Consider the following 21859-nt stretch of genomic DNA (forward strand, 5'->3'; position numbering starts at 1 on the left):
ATATAGACTATTATTCACATTTTAAAACACAAAAACCAAAGACAACAGCAGAGAAGATTGTTACTTACAGATGGGGGAAAATATTTTTTATATTTTTTAAAAACATACGGCTAGATTACGAGTTTTGTGGTAAGCTAAAAAAGCAGCGTTAACAGGTCCCAACGCTGCTTTTTTTTACGCCCGCTGGTATTACGAGTCTTGAAGGTTTAGGGTCACCGCACACTTTTTTGGCCTTACCTCAAAACAACTTACGTAAACTTCATAAAGTCTTTTTTCTATGGGACTTCCATAGCGCCGGTATTACAAGTCTGTCCTGGGAGGCCAAAAAGTGAGCAGTACACCCTACCCCGTCAAGAGTCCTAACGCATTTAAAAGTCAGTAGTTATGAGTTTTATGGTACAACGCCGTAGCATAAAACTCATAACTAAAGTGCTAAAAACTACACTAACACCCATAAACTACCTATTAACCCCTAAACCGAGGCCCTCCTGCAACGCAAACAATATAATAAAAATTTTAACCCCTAATCTGCCGCTCCAGACACCGCCGCCACCTACATTATATTTATGAACCCCTAATCTGCTGCCCCCAACATCGCTGACACTTACATTATATTTATTAACCCCTAATCTGCCGCCCCCAATGTAGCCACAACCTACCTATACTTATTAACCTCTAATCTGCCGCCCCCGACATCGCCAACACTACATATTAACCCCTAAACCGCTGCCCTCCCACCTCGCAAACACTAGTTAAATATTATTAACCCCTAATCTGCCGCCCCAAACATCTCTGCCACCTACCTACACTTATTAACCCCTAATCTGCCGCCCCCAACGTCGCCGCCACTATACTAAATGTATTAACCCCTAAACCTAAGTCTAACCCTAACACCCCCTAACCTAAATATAATTTAAATAAATCTAAATAAATATTAATATCATTACCTAAATAATTCCTATTTAAAAGTAAATACTTACCTATAAATTAAACCCTAAGATAGCAAAAATATAACTAATAGTTACATTGTATCTAGCTTAGGTTTTTTTTTTATTTTACAGGCAAGTTTGTATTTATTTTAACTAGGTAGAATAGTTATTAAATAGTTATTAATTATTTAATAACTACCTAGTTAAAATAAATACAAAAGTACCTGTAAAATAAAACCTAACCTAAGTTACAATAACACCTAACACTACACTATAATTAAATAAATTAACTAAATTAAATACAATTACCTAAATTAAATTAAATTAGCTAAAGTACAAAAAAAACGCACTGAATTACAGAAAATTAAAAACAAATTACAGATATTTAAACTAATTACACCTAATCTTATTGCCCTATCAAAATAAAAAAATGCCCCCTCCAAAATAAAAAAAACCCCTAGCCTAAACTAAACTACCAATAGCCCTTAAAAGGGCCTTTTGTGGTGGAATTGCCCCAAAGTAATAATCTCTTTTACCTGTAAAAAAAATACAAACAACCCCCAACAATAAAACCCCCCACCCACACAACCAACCCCCCAAATAAAATACTATCTAAAAAAAACTAAGCTCCCCATTGCCCTGAAAAGGGCATTTGGATGGGCATTGCCCTTAAAAGGGCCGTTAGCTCTTTTGCAGGCCCAAACCCTAACCTAAAAATAAACCCACCCAATACACCCTTAAAAACACCTAACACTAACCCCCTGAAGATCGACTTACAGTTCTGAAGACTGGACATCCATCCTCAAGGAAGCGGCAGAAGTCTTCATCCAACCGGGTAGAAGTCCTCAACGAAGCCAGGAGAAGTCTTCATCCAAGCCGGGCGAAGTGGTCCTCCAGACAGGCAGAAGTCTTCATCCAGACGGCATCTTCTATTTTCATCCATCCGACGCGGAGGGGCTCCATCTTCAAGTCATCCGACGCGGAGCATCCTCTTCATCTGGAGTCTTCTTACTGAATGAAGGTACCTTTAAGTGACGTCATCCAAGATGGCGTCCCTTAGATTCCGATTGGCTGATAGAATTCTATCAGCCAATCCGAATTAAGGTAGAAAAAATCCTATTGGCTGATGCAATCAGCCAATAGGATTGAAGTTCAATCCTATTGGCTGATCCAATCAGTATTGAAGTGAGATTTGGAGCTAAATTTTGCTCTACGCTCACTTTTTGTCTTTTAACGCCGGGTTTGTAAAAACCCGTAATACCAGCGCTGTATGTAAGTGAGCGGTGAGAAAAAACTGCTCGTTAGCACCGCATAGCTCATAACGCAAAACTCATAATCTATCCGATATTAATTAAAAAGTTTGGATTTCAGAATAAATTTGGAATTCTGGATTTGGGGATATGTAACTGTAATAGAATAATAAATATTTTTATTTTGTAGTAACTCTTACCTTGCTGCTCCTGGGACAGATCAGGAAGTGAAAATGTGCTCATGATGATTGCTGTAAAATATTCATAATTATGAGATTACATAACAGGCCAAACACAGCATCACTCACATCCTTAGTATTTAATCTATGTTATTTGTCATTGTTACACTTTACAGTATTATAGGTTTCACCTGCAATAACAATAACAAAAGTAAATGACAATTTAGGAATGCAAATACACAATTATTTATTAAAGGGGCAACCTATTATAGGATATTTTTAAAACGTTAACAACTATGATCAGAAGATACTTTTATGTAAAATAAATATATATGTGAATACACAAATTTATTTTCAGAAATTAAGAAAGTATAGACAATAATACTTGTTAAAAAAAGAATATATATATACTTTATATACTGTGTGTGTGTATATATATAGTACAGTGTTGTATACCAAGCACTCCACCTTATGTAATCCACAAATGACCTGGGTGCCGTCCAAGGTTACAGTTTATATAGAGATTTCATAGATATGGGCACTCACAGGATTTAACATATAATTCAGGTTTTATTGTAGGTAATACTTAAAGGGTCAACGTTTCGGCCTTACATCAGGCCTTTTTAAAGACAACATGTCATATTAACAAAGCTGGATACAGGCACAGCATTGGCCGCCAACCAGACTCTCTATGTGAGACGGAATATTTTCCCTTCCGTCTGGCATAGAGAGTCTGGTTGGCGGCCGCTGCTGTGCCTGTATCCAGCTTTGTTAATATGACATGTTGTCTTGAAAAAGGCCTGATGTAAGGCCGAAACGTCGACCCTTTAAGTATTACCTACAATAAAACCTGAATTGTATGTTAAATCCTGTGAGTGCCCATATCCATGAAATCTCTCTCTCTCTCTCTCTCTCTCTCTCTCTATATATATATATATATATATATATATATATATATATATATATATATATATATATATATATGTTATAGGTATGTGTTTGAGTAAAATGTAAATTGATCATTTTTGTTTTATCCTATAAACTACTGACAACATCTCTACCAAATTCCAATAAAAATTTTTGTATTTGGAGCATTTATTTGCAGAAAATAACAACTGGTCATACTAATAATAAGATGCTGTGTTTTTACACCTTGAATAATGCAAAGAAAACAAGTTTATATTCAATACTGTACAAAACAATACTAATGTTTTAACTTAGCAAGAGTTCAGAAATCAATATTTGGTGGAATTAACCTGATTTTCAATCACAGCTTTCATGTGTCTTGGCTGCTCTTCACCAGTCTTTGCTGCTGGGTAACTTTATGTCACTGCAGGCACAAATATTCAAGCAGCTCAGCTTTGTTTGATGACTTGTGATCATCTATCTTTCTCTTGATCACATTCCAGAGTTTTTCAATGGGGTTCAGGTCTGGAGATTGGGCTGGCCATGACAATGTCTTAAGCTGGTGGCCCTTCATCCACACCTTGATTGACCTGGCTGTGTAGGTTGGAGCATTGTCCTTCTGGAAAAAACAATTCTCAGAGTGGGGTAACATTCTCAAAACAGAATGAAGAAGGTTTTCTTCCAAGATAACTTTGTACATGGCTTGATTCATGCGTCCTTCACAAAGATAAATCTTTCCAATTACATCCTTGCTGAAGCCCCCTCAGATCATCATCGATGTTCCATCAAAATTAAACAGTGGCTTGTAGACCTCTCCAGGTATCCATCTAACCAATAGAAGACCAGGTATTGAACAAGGATGAAAATTGGACTCATCAAAAAAGATGACCTTACTCCAGTCCTATATGGTACAATCCATAAGATCTTTTGCAAACCTCATCCTGACTCTGCTTTGCTTCTCATTAATAAAGGGCTTATTTCTAGCTTTGAAAAACTCCAGCCCTGCCCCTAAGAGCCTGTTTCGATTCGTCCTCGCTGGGCACTTCACCCTAGCTGCCATTTTCCATTCTTTTTGTAGGTCACTTGATGTCATCCTATGGTTGTTAAGTAGCATTCAAATGAGTTGGGGGTCATCCTGAGTAGTCGAGGGTCATTTATTTAGATCAACTGAACATACATGTTATACGTTAAATGTACATAACAGGCATCAAGAATGGTACCCAACAAAATTTCTGCAGCTTTACACATGTAAATGGTTACATTCTCTAGTGTCCTGCATGTCTAGTTTGGTCTCAAATTTAACAAACTTAGACCTCTTTTGGGTACACAATATAAATGACCTTCCAATATCCAGTTTCAATACGATTTATTTACAAAGAAGGGTTGCCAATGGAACTACTGTTGTATAAAGGACCTGTTACTTTTGCAGGCCCATTTATCAAGCTCCGTATGGAGCTAGAAGGGCCGTGTTTCTGGCGAGTCTTCAGACTCGCCAGAAACACAACTTATGAAGCAGCGGTCTAAAGACCGCTGCTCCATAACCCTGTCCGCCTGCTCTGAACAGGCGGACAGGAATCGCCGGACATCAACCCGATCGAATACGATCGGGTTGATTGACAGCTCCCTGCTGGCGGACGATTGGCTGCGAGTCAGCAGGGGGCGGCGTTGCACCAGCAGCTCTTGTGAGCTGCTGGTGCAATGTTAAATGCGGAGAGCGTATTGCTCTCCGCATTTAGCGAGGTCTTGCGGACCTGATCCGCAGTGTCGGATCAGGTCCGCAAGCCCTTTGATAAATGGGCCTGTAAGTGTCTAGTCAGCTGGTAAAGCCTTTATAATCGCCAAGTATTCTGGCTAAGTGTGGGTGCTATGTGTAAAACCTTGATTACTAATACTAGAAGAAAAAAGAATACACAGATATAGCACTCCCAGGTCACTGGAAACTAGTAAAATAATATTACATATGATCAGGTAATCCGATGATGGTATAGAGGGAGGCAAACACTAAACTACAATTCAAATATAACTTTTATTGGGGTTAAATTAAAATAGGAAAAATTACAATTAAAAATGCTCTCAAGCTCCGACTGTAGTTGTGTGGGGTCAATGTAGCAATAGCAATAATATATGTGCAGTAATGCCCCTTGGATAGTATTAAATGTAATTCCACTTGGGACTTCAACCAATTGTCACTGCGTATATCAGGTATATAATGACCACCTGTATAGGTAAAAAGATAACCCTGATGACTGTACAAATGTGATTAGGTTGTTTTATTCAATAATGTCCCCTTATATTGGGTAATTAATGGCCCAATTGTCTATGCATATAGCATTATATGGTATTATAACCCATAAGTTAAAGTGTCCTTATAGATTGATAATAATCTTGTATACCACGGTATGTGTTTGTAGTAAGCGTTGCTGTCTTCTACAATAGCAGATGAAAAACTTATTGTTTGTATATCCGTGTACATTAATTTTATTTCGTACAACAACCGTTATGATGGTTGATAATATATAAAAAATATATTAGCATAAATTCAGTTCCTTGAGGTTACCAGGTAAATACTTCCTGTAAGTCAAAGCTTAATCAATGCTCACAAATTCAGACGTTCACAGATGTCGTTTGTGATCAAATAATCAAACTATCTGACATAAGGACAGAACATAATCTAACACAGGATGAACAAAGAGCATTGAAAGAGATAAAAAACTGGGATGATATTATCATCCGTAACTCCGACAAGGGAGGAAATATTGTATTATGGCCAATAAACATGTACAAACAAGAAACTGATAAACAATTAAAAGACACTTCGTGTTACAAAAAATTGGGATTTAATCCTAATAAGATATTCCTCCTGGAATATTTGAACATCCTAAACATGGCAAAATATGACAATATTATTACAAGTAAAGAATTCCAGTTTTTAAAAGTGAGTGAACCGACAGTTGCAACTTTTTACTTAATCCCGAAAATCCACAAAAACAAAAATCATCCGCCAGGCCGCCCGATTGTCTCGGGCATTAACAGTCTCACTGAGAAAGCCAGCAGATATATAGACTTTAGACTAAGAAGTTTTCTTCCTCAGTTACCCTCATATGTACAGGATACAACAGATGTCCTTATTCAACTGGAAAACGTACATCTATCTTCAACAACATGGCTGGTCACAGCCGATGTGGAATCACTATATACATGTATTGATCATGGATTGGGTATTCAAGCAGTTAAGTGGTTTCTATCAATGGGCTCCGAAGAGAACCCTGCTCATGATGACTTTATATTACAATTATTAAAGTTCATTCTTACACACAACTTCTTTACGTTCAATAATGGTTTCTATCTTCAAACGAGGGGTACCGCGATGGGTACTGCCTGTGCTCCCACCTATGTCAATCTTTTTCTTGGTTGGTGGGAGCACAAATATGTTTTCTCAGATGACAACACTTGCAATCTTGACAAAATCCCGTTATGGATTCGTTACATTGATGACGTGCTCTTCTTCTGGGAAGGCACTAAAAAGGACTTGGACACATTCATGGCAAAGTTGAATTCGAACACTATTACCATCAAACTTACTTATGAAGCTGATCAGGCTAAAATCAACTTTCTGGATCTTCAAATCATTAAAACGGAAACGGGTAGTTTGGAAATGGATGTCCATAGCAAGAGTACAGCTACCAACAGTCTACTACACAGCTCAAGTGCACACGCTCCGAACACAATCAATGCTCTACCAGGGGGAGAATTTCTTCGCATGAGACGAAATTGCTCGACAGAGGATAATTACAAACAACGAGCGAAGGAGGTCTCCGAAAGATTAATTTCTAGAGGTTACAGCCGCAGATCCATCAAAAGAGCTGAATTTAAAGCCAGAAACACATCCCGACAGAATTTAATGAAAAAGAAAAATAAATCCCAGCAAGAACAAATCAGATTCATTTCAACGTATAACCCGTGGAGTACACAAATACTGAATATCTTGCAAAACAATTGGCATATACTAACCTCCGATCCAATTCTGGAAAGGATTATGGGAGAAAGAGTCCAAACTGGATACAGAAGAACTCGTAATTTGAAGGACCTAATCAGCCCAAGCCACCTACAAGGCCCAAAAACCTTAGGAGCATTAAAACAAGGGTCATTCAAATGTGGCACTTGCAGCACATGTAGTTTTATGGTCAAAAAAGAGGAAATTTGTGATCGCTTCAACAAAAAACATAAGATTAAATCATACATCAATTGCCACACAGAAGGTGTGATCTACGTCCTTCAATGTAAATGCAACATGCTTTACGTTGGTATGACGACAAGGAAAATCCGAATAAGATTGCAAGAACATCTGAGGAACATAAAAAATGCTACTAAAGACCTACAGGAGGGCAAAAATGTGACCTCAGTAGCACGACACTTCCTAAAGCGTCACAACTCAAAACAGTCGGAACTCAAATGCTTTGGAATTGAAAAGAAAGAATTGGGCATAAGAGGAGGAAACCTGGAAAACATGCTGTTACAAGCAGAGAGCAGGTGGATCTTCCTGCTAAATACTGTTCAACCCCATGGATTGAATGAATATAATAATTTTGTCTCTTTCCTGTAATTATCTTATATGTAAAAGTTCAAATTACATCAAACATCAATATTACTTGTCAATTTAGGATCAATCCCTTACTTAAGGGTTCAAATATTTTACTAATAATATACTTGAATAAAGTTCCTCTATACCAATATGGGTATATACACATATACTCAATTCTCTAATACACTGTTAATTTCTGTGTCTTATTAATCACACTTAATACACATCAAATTTGTGTCATTTATATTTATTTCTATTTTTATTTCACTCACAGGTTGGGATAAATCGTTAGTTATTTCACAATACACTTAAGTATAAAACACACAGTCCCGATATCATTGCACTGTATGTAAACTCAGCAAGCAATGCACTCAGCACGCCTAATATGCAATATGCCTATCTAGGAGAACACAGCCATTTATATTTAAATTAGCGTAAGAGCTCCACAATAATGTGTACCACACACATAACTGTGTTACAACCATTAGCGTTATTTTACACTATGGAAGTATTGTCACTAGAATAAGCACAAATTAATCCCTCTTCTTATTTTATGGGGTGCACTAGTTTCACGATATGACATATAATTCACAATACCCAATTGGAGCACATCACGAGTTACATATATAAATTCCAATATATGTGAAATAGTGACAAGTAATATAATAAAATTATAATTCTTTTTATTCAAATTGGGTTAATATTTTTGTATTTTATACAAATAAAGTATACTAACAGTATAATCTATTCTATTTTGGTAAACAATCAGATCCAATGATAGTAGGAACATATCATTTAAAAATTCATGGTGAATTTAATTTACATCAAAATATCATATGAATCGTTATTCACAACATGTACAATATTGAACAGGATTCAACTATATTATAACATTAATGCCCATTTGTATTTAAAAATTCATGGGGAATTTAATTTACATCAAAATATCATACGAATCTCTATTCACAACATGTACAATATTGAACAGGATTCAACTATATTATAACACTAATGCCCATTTGTATTACAATCATGAAACAGTTAAATTCAATTCATTCAAAAATCTTAGACGTATGCCACATTGAACATTGATAGGTCTACAGGCAATAACACGCCTATTGGGGGCGTGACAACTTTCAGCCTTAAATAGCCGACTATAGTGCGGCGCGTTCACCTTTGAGAAAGCCACGTTACGTGGCAAAACATGTTAGGGACATTAGGGCAATGGTGAGAAGTCCTAGGAGCTCCTGTGTTTTTAGTAAGCCTTAAGCTTCCGAATTCATTACTGTAGTCAATTTACGCTCCTATCCTGAATGCACTTACTTGTGCTAATATATAAGCATTAATTATTTGGGGGGAGTTTATGATTATTGGCAATAGCTATTTTACTCTATATTTGTTAGCAGCAGACTGCACTGCAGGTATTTCCAGAACAGCACTGAAATCACATCCTACTTCACACGAATTATCCGGACCAACAGTGGCTGCACAATATTACTTACATTCACTAAATAGCAGTCCACTGTTGGTACACGGCATATGCAAATACTGTTGAGGGTTCACTATTATTGTTAAGCAACGGTGTATATAAGATAACTTACAGGTGCCAAACTTTGTTGGCTTCCCAGTATGTATTTATAATCCGTTGTTACTACGCTTTAACCCGAATATGCGAATAACCATAAGTATAAACATCGCACACACAACTGGCTTTTCAAACGTGTAAATGACAGAAATTCTGTCTAAATGCTATATGACTGAGCAGTGAAGTAGTTAATATAACCACCGCAACCGTAACGGTACAAGTTTTACACAATTAGTTGGTGGGCTCAACAGTGCTAAATAACAGAAATCATGACTATTTATAACTGCCGCAAGACTGGTCATTCAGTGACATGCTAGTATGGTCGATGAACACTCCTTCCTTAATACTAAACTTCAAGTAAATACCAGCGTAAACATTGTACACATATCTTGGAGGGCAATAACGCAAATATTGTAACATTACCAAGTCTACTTGACACAGCATAAATTTAATAAATATTAAAACCAACAGAATACCACGGATACTATTGCGAAGGTTTATTATACAATTTGTGTTACACTAATAGGTCAAATTCACTGACCATTGATACACACAGTGACGAAAAAAACGCGAAATAGCAACTAACCGTTATAAGCTGTATTCAAAGTGTCTCTGTAATTAGTTACAATAGCCGCTCTGAGGTTTAATAAGCTACATTGCAGTTTAGTAGGTTGATCTCTTGAATTCATGGTGTTCACCTATATTTTCACATATAGCGATATTTGCAAATAGTATTTTCACTCAGTTCCACGAAAACAGGCTTGATAAATTTTAGCTGTTTAGGCTGATATATTATTACTAGTACTGTGGCGAGCAACAATGTATGCTTAATACAACTTCTTACATAGGAAGATTTCGCCAATAGCATATTGAAGTCCAGACAGGGTTTACAAGATGGAACTAATATGCTTTAGAGTGATGATCTAATATAATATTGAAGTATTCAATATACAGTGGATATAAAAAGTCTACACACCCCTGTTAAAATGTCAGGTTTCTGTGATGTAAAAAAATGAGACAAAGATAAATCATTTCAGAACTTTTTCCACCTTTAATGTGACCTATAAACTGTACAACTCAATTGAAAAACAAACTGAAATCTTTTAGGTAAAGGGAAATAAAAATAATAAAAAAAAATAATATGGTTGCATAAGTGTGAACACCCTTAAACTAATACTTTATTGAAACACCTTTTGATTTTATTACAGCACTCAGTCTTTTTGGGTATGAGTCTATCAGCATGGCACATCTTGACTTGGCAAGATTTGCCCACTCTACTTGGCAAAAACTCTCTAAATCTGTCAGAATGCGAGGGCATCTCCTGTGCACAGCCCTCTTCAGATCACCCCACAGATTTTGAATTGGATTCAGGTCTGGGCTCTGGCTGGGCCATCCCAAAACTTTAATCTTCTTCTGGTGAAGCCATTCCATTGTTGATTTGGATGTATGCTTTGCGTCTTTGCCATGCTGAAAGATGAAGTTCCTCTTCATGTTCAGCTTTCTAGCAGAAGCCTGAAGGTTTTGTGCCAATATTGTCTGGTATTTGGAACTGTTCATTATTCCCTCTACCTTGACTAAGGCCCCAGTTCCAGCTGAAGAAAAGCAGCCCCAAAGCATGATGCTGCCACCACCATGCTTCACTTTGGGTATGGTGTTCTTTTGGTGATATGCAGTGTTGTTTTTGCGCCAAATATATCTTTTGGAATTATGGCCAAAAAGTTCAACTTTGGTTTCATCAGACCAGAACACCTTTTGCAACATGCTTTTGGGAAACTTCAGATGTGTTTTTGCAAAATTTAGCCGGGCTTGGATGTTTTTTTTTGTAAGAAAAGGCTTCCGTCTTGCCACTCTACCCCATAGCACAGACATATGAAGAATACGGGCGATTGTTGTCACATGTACCACACAGCCAGTACTTGCCAGATATTCCTGCAGCTCCTTTAATGTTGCTGTAGGCCTCTTGGCAGCCTCCCAGACCAGTATTCTTCTCGTCTTTTCATCAATTTTGGAGGGACATCCAGTTCTTGGTAATGTCACTGTTGCACCATATTTTCTTCACTTGATGATGACTGTCTTCACTGTGTTCCATGGTATATCTAATGCCTTGCAAATTCTTTTGTACCCTTCTCCTGACTGATACCTTTTAACAATGAGATCCTTGTGATGCTTTAGATGCTCTCTGCAGACCATGGCTTTTGCTGTAGGATGCGACTAAAAAAATGTCAGGAAAGACCTACTAGAACAGCTGAACTTTATTTGGGGTTAATCAGAGGCACTTTAAATAATGACAGGTGTGTACTGACTCCTATTTAACATGATTTTGAATGTGATTGCTTAATTCTGAACACCGCTACATCCCCAGTTATAAAAGGGTGTTTACACTTATGCAACCATATTATTTTATTTATTTATTTTTATTTCCCATTACCTAAAAGATTTCAGTTTGTTTTTCAATTGAGTTGTACAGTTTATAGGTCACATTAAAGGTGGAAAAAGTTCTGAAATGATTTATCTTTGTCTCATTTTTTTACATCACAGAAACCTGACATTTTAACAGGGGTGTGTAGACTTTTTATATCCACTGTACACTCCTTCTATGTCTAAATATTAGGTACCATATTAAGTACTTTCACTGTCGTGAGACTCAATATCCAGCAAATGTAAAGATTAATATTCCCCAATATTGTGGTGAGAATTAATATTGGTGTGGACATACCAATATTTATACAACTATACCAACCAGATTGTCATATAAGTAACACTAGTCAGTAGCCCTGACTTTAAGTATTTATTTACTTTATAACCTTTAGATGACCCATTCCATACTTTTTTTATCTGGTATACTATCAACCATTAAGAGGTGAGAGTGGTGTGGGATAAGCGCTCCAGCTAAGTAGAGCCAACCAGATTATTATGAAAAAATAAAATGAAATAACAAGAGGAACTAATGATAATAAAAGAGAATTTTTATAGTGATTTAAGTAGATAACTAGTTAATGCATACAGAATATGTTAGCATATACTCAATTACATAAGATGCCGGCATCAGTAACAATCAAACATATTAATCATATTAAAAACAGAAAAATACAGCCGATATAAAATTTCTAAAAGGTTCCCTGAGTGTTTCTTAAAAATATATACGAATATGAATAAACTTGATAAAGGTAAATGACTCTTAGCACAGTGAAATTGGCTCGGCTAAATGTTACCAGTATTATTTTTAAGTAATGGAATATTTGGTCACAGTATTCAGTGGAGGCGTCTGATCTGTTCAGCCGTTAGGAGTAACTGTGAGTGATGGATCGGGAGGTGTGACGTCACGTCACCTGACTATTGTATTCCTCCAATCTCTGTGATATGCTTAAACACAACAAGTTTGAAATTTGTATCCAATTCTCAATTGTAACAAAGTATACTTGTTTATGTGATGGTTAGTATCAATACTTGCAAGTGTCCAATGTCCAAAGAATCTGTCCAAATTTGAAAAAAAAAAAAACGGTTTGTTTTATCAGCAGCTCTGAATCCTATGGAGTGTTGATCCGTTTGGTTTTATGTCCGTTCTGAAATGTGAAACTTGTCCTTATCCGAAGAAGCTCCTAAGCACTTGGTTTTTAGTGTATATTAGGGCTATGATGGGAGCAAAGGAAGAAACAAGGGGGCACACAGGAATTATTCATACATCGATCTCAGTGTTGATTCAAGGAGATAGAAATGAACCTGTTTTTGTGCCAGTGAAACAATTTAGCAGTTCAGTAGCCTTAGTATATAATTGGTTACACACAGGAATTACTCATATGTCCTCCCTCTATATTAATCATAGAGATAGGGATGAACCTGTGGAGTGTAACACTACCAGTAATAAAATTCTGAATTGACAGGAGTAAGCAAATCTACGCGTTTCGGCAGTGTTAGCTGCCTTTATCAAGATGCTTACTACATGAAATTACTGCCTTTTTATAAGGAGTGTTTGATTCAGGACAGGTGTGGTTAGAGGATAGTCTAAATTAACCCTTAAGTGCTTCTAAAGTGAATGTGTTGAAGTCAGTTTCATAGATAGATGAGGTACATCTTATTGAAAAAGAATTTTTCAAAGACAATATTCCATCTAATTTCACTCATTAAGTGTTTTTGAAATGATTGCATTAGGATTAAATACATGAACAAAATACATAAACAGAATTGGAATATTGAATTAATGTTTAAATTTATGAGAAATCCCATCATTTCAGAATGTGAAATTAAGTATAAAGATATAGTCGCCTATATCTCAACATTATACTATAACTAGTTTTTCTTTAATGCAGTTTTTGTTGAAAGTGATTTTTATATATGTAAATATACATTGCTCCAAAGGTTTTTTTCATTTTATTATAATAATCTTGCAAAATTGCAATATCAGGTTGTTCTTTAGTAAGCGCTAAATCAACTTGTCTATACGCTAAGGGGTAAGGGGAGGAAGTGATACAAAGTAAAAGTTTTGTAGATATAGCTTCAAGACGGCTATTGTACAGTCTCGTTTATGTTTATTTCGATAGTGTATGAGTTCAATTTTTTGTGAAATAATATTTTATATGATAGATGTAATTTGGAATATGTGTTCAACTATTTTGTTTGTCTAATAATTGTTTATAAGATAGAATTAAGATCAAAGGAACTATTAAGTCCCAATGGATGTACTGTTTTATATTCAAATATGAGTTCTGCTTCTTTTTTTAGGAGTACCTTTTCTATATTTCCCCCTCTCTTGTTCGGTCTAATTTTTTTCATTCCCCAACATTGAAAACATTTAAGGTCTCCATGGTGTATTTCATTGAAATGTTTGTAAAGTATGGTTTTTGTGGTTTTATGTTCTATGTTCCAAATATGTTCTCTCATTCTATCTTTGAATGTGCGACTGGTTTGACCTATATAGAATAAATTACACGAACATCTTATGCAGTAAATTATATTTGAGTCGTTACATGTTATGGTGTCCTTAATTGTAAATGTAACCTGTTGGTTGATAAATGTTATCTTTTTAGTTTTATTACTATATCTACAGGATTTACACTTGTGACATGGATAGAATCCAAAAAATTTTTCTTTCTTTAAGTTCATATCTTTTGAATAATCATTTTTTGTTTTGAATTCACTTGGTGACAGATAGCTTTTGAGATTTTTAGCTTTTTTGAAAATGAGATCTGGCTGATTTTTAACTGTAGTTCCTAATATAGGATCCTTTTTGATATAGTGCCAGTGTTTTTGAAGGATGGTTTTTATTTCTTTGTGGTTTGAGTTATATTCAGTTATAAATGGAATAAAATTATTGACATTAGAAGGCATTGAATTATTTGTATATAAATTTTTTCTTTTGTTAGGTTGCTTTTGTAATAAGTTGGATCTATCAGTTTTTCTTACAGAAGTTATGGTTTCTTGGATTTTTTTCTGATTGTAACCTTTATCTGCAAATCTATTTAGTAGAATGTTACATTGTGAGTCATAAGATTCTATGTCTGAGCAGTTTTTTCTGACTCTTAGCATCTGACTTTTTGGGATGTTATCCTTCCACCTATTCAGATGGCAGCTTTGATAATGTATAAAATTATTTGAGTCTATAGTTTTGAAGTAGGTTTTGGTTTTAATTAAATTCTCTACTATCTCTACCTCAATGTCTAGGAAATGTATTGAACTAGTGCTGTGTTCATAAGTGAAAGTGAGGCCTACATCATTAGTATTCATGTCCTCAAGGAATAGTTCTAGAATTTCGTAGTCACCCCTCCAGACTAGGAAGATATCGTCAATAAATCTTTTATAGAGCACAAGGTTCGCTCCCCACACATCATTGGATAGAAAAGTTTCTTCAAAGAATCCCATAAATAGATTCGCATAGCTGGGAGCGAATAGCTGGGAGCGAACCTTGTGCCCATAGCGGTACCCCTAGTCTGGAGGTAAAATTTGTCATTAAACATGAAACTATTGTTTTTTAAAATAAACTCAATGCTATCTAGAATAAATTTGTTTTGTTCTTGTAATAGATTGGGATCGTTATTTAAATAGTGTGCAATTGCTTCTAGCCCTAAATTGTGATTAATGTTCGTATATAATGAATTAACGTCACAAGTGACCATTATATAATTGTTTTGCCATTTAATTTCATTTAATACATTTAAAAAATGAGTGGAATCTTTTAAATGTGATGGTAGCTGTGTAACATAATTTTGAAGGTAATGATCAACATATTGGGAAAGGTTGGAGGATATTGATTCTATTCCTGATATAATGGGACGTCCAGGGGGTTTGGTGAGATGTTTATGAATTTTTGGCAGAAAATAAAATGTTGGATTTTTTGGAAAATTAACTTTAAGGAAATTGTATTCTGAATCTGTAATTACTCCTGATATTCTTGCCTTATCCAATAACAGATTGAGTTTCTTTTTCTGAGTTTCTATTGGATTGTTTTTAAGACTAGTGTACGTCGTGTTGTCATGTAGAAGCCTATATGATTCTTCCAGGTAGTATTGTACATCCATAATTACAATACCCCCGCCTTTATCGGCGGGTTTTATTATAATCTCTTTATTATTTTGTAATGATTTTAATGTTTTACGTTCATTTGGTTTGAGATTATCTTTTATTTTGTTGTTGATTTCTAATTTCTCTAGATCTTCTTTAACGTTTATTTCAAAATTTTTGATAAAGTCTCCCTTTTCTTGCATAGGGTAGAAAGTTGATTTCTCTTTTAGGTTGGAATGTATATATTTACTAGGTGTGTTTTGTGTTCTAGTGAGTGGAGTAGTTAAAAAGTATTTTTTCAAAGTTAGTTTACGAACAAACTGGTTTACGTTTATTAGTGTTTCGAATTTGTTCATTTTGCACATTGGTGCAAAGGTTAGACCATATCAACCATTATAACGCTTGGTGCATTAAATAATAGCAATCTGATATATAAATAATTCTTGTAATTATCAGTGTACAAGTCAGTAATCCGTACTGGAAGCACATACTGTGGTATATAAGAATATTATCTAGCAAGCACTTAATATGCACTCCATTAATGTCTAACACAAATTAAACGACTATATTTAGAACCATTAATGTTGGACAACGAAATAGACATTAAAGGGATTAAATGGAGGTGACATATTAGTAGCTTTATAACTACACTCAGTAGGTTGCCACTCGGGCAATATTAACCAGTAGCTCTGACTTACAGGAAGTATTTACCTGGTAACCTCAAGGAACTGAATTTATGCTAATATATTTTTTATATATTATCAACCATCATAACGGTTGGTGTACGAAATAAAATTAATGTACACGGATATACAAACAATAAGTTTTTCAACTGCTATTGTAGAAGACAGCAACGCTTACTACAAGCACATACCGTGGTCAGGGCCGCCACTAGAAATTTTGGGGCCCCTGACTTAACCATTGACCAGGGCCCCCCCCCCCCTTTGACATGTGCAATTTTTGACCAGGTGACTAAAACGTATATGCACTTTATTCTTGAGTGTCTATTAAAACTTGGAAATGTTGTAAAGGTAGTAACATACAAACACATAGACACACTCATACACTGAAACACACACACTCACACATAAGGATTCACATATAGACACTCTAGAATACGCAAAGAAACACACAAACACACTCAGACACAGACACCCAAACAGACACTCAGCACTTGATTACATTGACCTGAAAAGTAATGAGGTAGACTACAGTTTTGTAAAAAAAGGAGATTTAGAAAACAAAATATGGAGTTCTGATTATCTTTTTGTAAAGGAAGATGCCAACTAAATGATGACAACAGCATGCAGTGGCTGAAAGGAAGGGCCCTGAACTGCCTAAACAATAATTTAAAGGTTAAATGGTGGATTGGTGACTTCCGTAAAGGTCTCATTAGTCTCAAAGTTTTAAGTAACCTGTCTCATTTCAAACACTGAGCAATCTTAGTCTGAGTGTAACATCTTATGCAGATGTAAAACTCTTAAATAAAATGCCTCCTTGCATCTGGAAAGTCCTTGCATAAAGGGGCAGTAAACTGGAATGTAATGAAAATATATATAGTAATAAAGAAAACTAATATCTGGGGCACCTACCATTTGTGTATTGAGGAGGAAACATTTCTACATGGCTTTAAAAATTGAATATATTTCTACAGCATTGTCAAATAATCATAAATACACTGCTACATATTGCTAAAAAATGTGTTTTTAAGGACCCCTGGCCCCACCATACAACTACTACCACACTGAAGTTACAATCCAAAATTGCACAAAGAAATAAAAAACATTTGCTAAGTAAGTCCTACCTCCTCTGCAAATGAAAGTGATCTGCTGTCTGACTCAGGCACAAACTGTACAAACAAAGTGCCTAATCTGTCTCACACTGTGCATAGTGGTTTAGTGCACACTCAAAAATCCTCTCAAATACTAATACTTTACTCCTTGTAATAACATTTCCCATGCTCAATTAGCACTCTGCTGTAGTACCCACTGGTGGCTGCCAAAATTTTTTTTTTTTTTAGTTCTTGCCTCATGGGGCCCCCCCTGGCCCATTGGGCCCCTGACAGGAGTCACCCCTGTCACCCCCTGATGGCGGCCCTGACCGTGGTATACAAGATTATTATCAATCTATAAGGACACTTTAACTTATGGGTTATAATACCATATAATGCTGTATGCATAGACAATTGGGCCATTAATTACCCAATATAAGGGGACATTATTGAATAAAACAACCTAATCACATTTGTACAGTCATCAGGGTTATCTTTTTACCTATACAGGTGGTCATTATATACCTGATATACGCAGTGACAATCGGTTGAAGTCCCAAGTGGAATTACATTTAATACTATCCAGGGGGCATTACTGCACATATATTATTGCTATTGCTACATTGACCCCACACAACTACAGTCGGAGCTTGAGAGCATTTTTAATTGTAATTTTTCCTATTTTAATTTAACCCCAATAAAAGTTATATTTTAATTGTAGTTTAGTGTTTGCCTCCCTCTATACCATCATCAGATTACCTGATCATATGTAATATTATTTTACTAGTTTCCAGTGACCTGGGAGTGCTATATCTGTGTATTCAATACGATTTAGTCTTTAAACAAATGTTATATATCAACTGATTACAATGAGATAACAATAACATAATAGTAGCATGAGTAGATAACCATAACGCACTGCTCTATTAGGATCATTTATGCAGGCGTCATCTATATCTAGATTGTCATCTATATCTCTTTTTGAGATATCACCTGGGCCGCCGCCAAATCCGGGGTTTGGGTTGGAGGGGAGGGGGGGGGAGGAGGGGAATGTACTCCAGTGATGGGGGGTGGTTGAAACAGTGTAGTGAACTGTGGTGCAGGGATCTCGTCTAAGAATGTGTTAGGGCCTTATTCCTGTTTCCATATCATTAGCATTATTTCATGTACTTCAACAGTATTGTTTCTTATGTAATGATATCTTTCTAATTGTAGAAGTGTCTCAATCTGTTTCACCCATTCCCTAAATGTGGGGGTCATGTCAGATTTCCAATATCTGGGAATCAGCATTTTTTCATTACTTAACATTGACAGTAATAATTTTCGCTTCGCCATCTCCTTTAGTTTTGGAAGGCTTGTAAAAAGTAATATTTTCGGGTCCCTGGGGACTATGGTCTCCAGGACCTTACAGATGCTGTCTTTTAAATTTTAACACTCACTGTAATCCCTCTGCCAGTAAATCCAAAATTGAACACTTCTCAAAACTTTGGCTTAATCAAAAGTTATTTTTTTATTCCAATTACTGTTGAGGTACTGCTAGCACTGATTTTGCCGTCCAGCTGATCATATTGCAAGAGGATAGCGACGACCACCGCAGTGGTTTTTATACTTTCCTCTATAAATAAGATTTGATTCAGATGATCACCTAATCAGTACCTCATTAAAGGGACATTATACACCCAAAAAATATGGGCTATTTAAATAAAGCACTCAAAGAAGATAACGTTTGTAATTGACATGTATTATCAATTTTGCTTCTAAAGTGCCTAAAAATGATGATAAAGTTTATATTGCACTGACTATATTTGAATACGTCCGTAATACCCACTAGCTACAGACAAAGGCTTTTTTCCTCAGTCCTTAGCTAGTCCTTACAGCCAGCCCCCATGCTGTGTAATGTGCAATCCCCTCACCTCGCACACAAAACACACAAATCCCAACAAGATTCAACTCTGATCCTACACCATGAGTCTGACCAGTCCGGTCAAGACTTTAATGTCATAAAAGCGCTCTACTGTATATAGTCAGAATACTTTAGCAGATACTACGGCTGCTTTTTATACTCACGCTTATTCCCAGTAACTGTTTGCCCTCAGAGCATTTAATTCAAATCTAATTCAGAGTATGCAAATAGAATGTACTGCATATGCCAGTACTAAGCAGTTTATAATATATATATAAAAATCTCATTTACATAAGATATATTCCAGCCAACCATCCACAGTTGTCCATCCCTCAAACAAGGCAGTTAAACCTTTTCATCAAGTACTCTAATTAGAAAAAAAAAATGAAGTAAAGATTCAATAGCGAGCAGCGGTCTACCTTCAGTGCCACTGACCAGCTGTCAATCACAATCAGATCCAGAGTGAGAGGACAGACAGTCACTGGAGCGGCAGTCTATAAGTGTGATAGACCGCGTAGCAGCATAAAGGAGCAAGCGGCATCTGCCTTCACTGATTATGCAGCTGAGCCTGTCACACCGGGTGTAAGTGGTGGGGGGTGCTATGTTGAGAACGCCAGCTACATACAGAGACCAGAGGTGCTGCTATCTACAATGGAGTTTTTTTCCATACTATTGTACTAATAGGGCTAAACTTCCAGAGTGGTTGTAAAGACAAGCTGGATCGGTGATGTCTGTAACGGGAGTGGGGCAAGTGGAAGTTTAGCCCCATCAGTACAATAGTATGGAAAAAACTCCATTGTAGATAGCAGCACCTTCAGTCTCTGTATGTAGCTGGCATTCTCAACATAGCACCCCCCCACCCCTTACACCGGGTGCGACACAGCTGCATAATCAGTGAAGGCAGACGCCGCTTGCTCCTTTATGCTGCTACGCGGTCTATCACACTTATTGACTGTTGCTCCAGTGACTGTCTGTCCTCTCACTCTGGATCTGATTGTGATTGACAGCGTGTCAGCGGCACTGAAGGTAGACCGCTGCTCGCTATTGAATCTTTACTTCATTTTTTTTCCTAATTAGAGTACTTGATGCCAACGTTTTACTGCCTTGTTTGAGGGATGGACAACTGTGGATGGTTGGCTGGAATATATGTTATGTAAATGAGATTTATATATATTATAAACTGCTTAGTACTGGCATATGCAGTACATTCTATTTACATACTGTTGTGATTACTGTGTTTGTAAAGTGAGAGGTGAGGGGATTGCACATTACACAGACAGCTTCAGCATGGGGGCTGGCTGTAAGGACTAGCTAGGGACGGTGGAAAAAAGCCTTTTGTCTGTAGCTAGTGGGTATTACGGACGTATTCAAATATAGTCAGAGCAATATAAACTTTATCATCATTTTTAGGCACTTTAGAAGCAAAATTGATAACGTTATCTTATTTGAGTGCTTTATTTAAATAACTCATATTTTTTTATTTTTTTTATTTTTTTAATTTATATTTTTATTGAGAGAAACAAAACAACAGCTGTTGTGCTCACAGAACATAAAATTAACAAAACACAGAATTTGTTAGAAAATTACAACATAAAAGGTGCAATCATAGGTGAGCAACTCAGACACTTCCCTCAGTTTTTCTTGTATTTTTTCCCCCTTTCCTCGGTTACACAGTAGAGGCCTCCTCAGGGCCACAATGAAACCATCTAAGTTGGGGGGACTAAATGAAGATAGGTCCCTAATGGGCCCATCTTCAACGCTTACCCTCCTAAGTCACACGGACCTCGGGTGGGTCCAGGTACAACTAATAAAGCCCCTTAGGGTGCAGGAGGGCACATGAATCTATAATTTAACATTCACAATATAAAGGCTCAGCAACAAGTTACTGAGCAGGGCAGAGACTACTCAACTCTGCCAAATAAACAGAGCTTAGCAAAGGGGAAGCAAACATAATCAGTATAGGTGGTGTGCTGCACAATTTGCTTGCATGTCAAGTAAAGGCTGAACAAATATTAGTGCTAGACATATTCAAGATCAGGAATCTGTACTTATGTTCAAGACGCCCTAGGGCTGCTCATGTCAACTAACACTGGGGGGAAAATACTTGAGCCCTATGTTTCAAGCTATGGCGAGCGCCAGAGCATCTATGTCACTCCTCTTACTAGTCCGAATAGGGCTGTACGTCACTGGTATGGGTATGGTAGGCCCGTAGGACTTTATATACCTTCACTTGACATTTAAACAATAGAGTTAGTTAAC

General features: G+C 36.4%; 1 protein-coding gene across 1 annotated transcript in view; it reads right to left on the reverse strand.

Moving 5' to 3' along the window:
* The window catches only part of LOC128666270 (uncharacterized), a 112530-nt gene that overhangs the window by 82470 nt on the left and 8201 nt on the right, over window positions 1–21859 (reverse strand). The window contains exon 2 of the mRNA XM_053720748.1: window positions 2380–2430. Coding sequence (XP_053576723.1) covers window positions 2380–2422 — 43 coding nt within the window. The 5' untranslated portion in view covers window positions 2423–2430. The remainder of the gene's footprint in view (window positions 1–2379; window positions 2431–21859) is intronic.

This window comes from Bombina bombina, chromosome 7 (assembly GCF_027579735.1).
Source record: "Bombina bombina isolate aBomBom1 chromosome 7, aBomBom1.pri, whole genome shotgun sequence".
Lineage (NCBI taxonomy): Eukaryota > Metazoa > Chordata > Amphibia > Anura > Bombinatoridae > Bombina > Bombina bombina.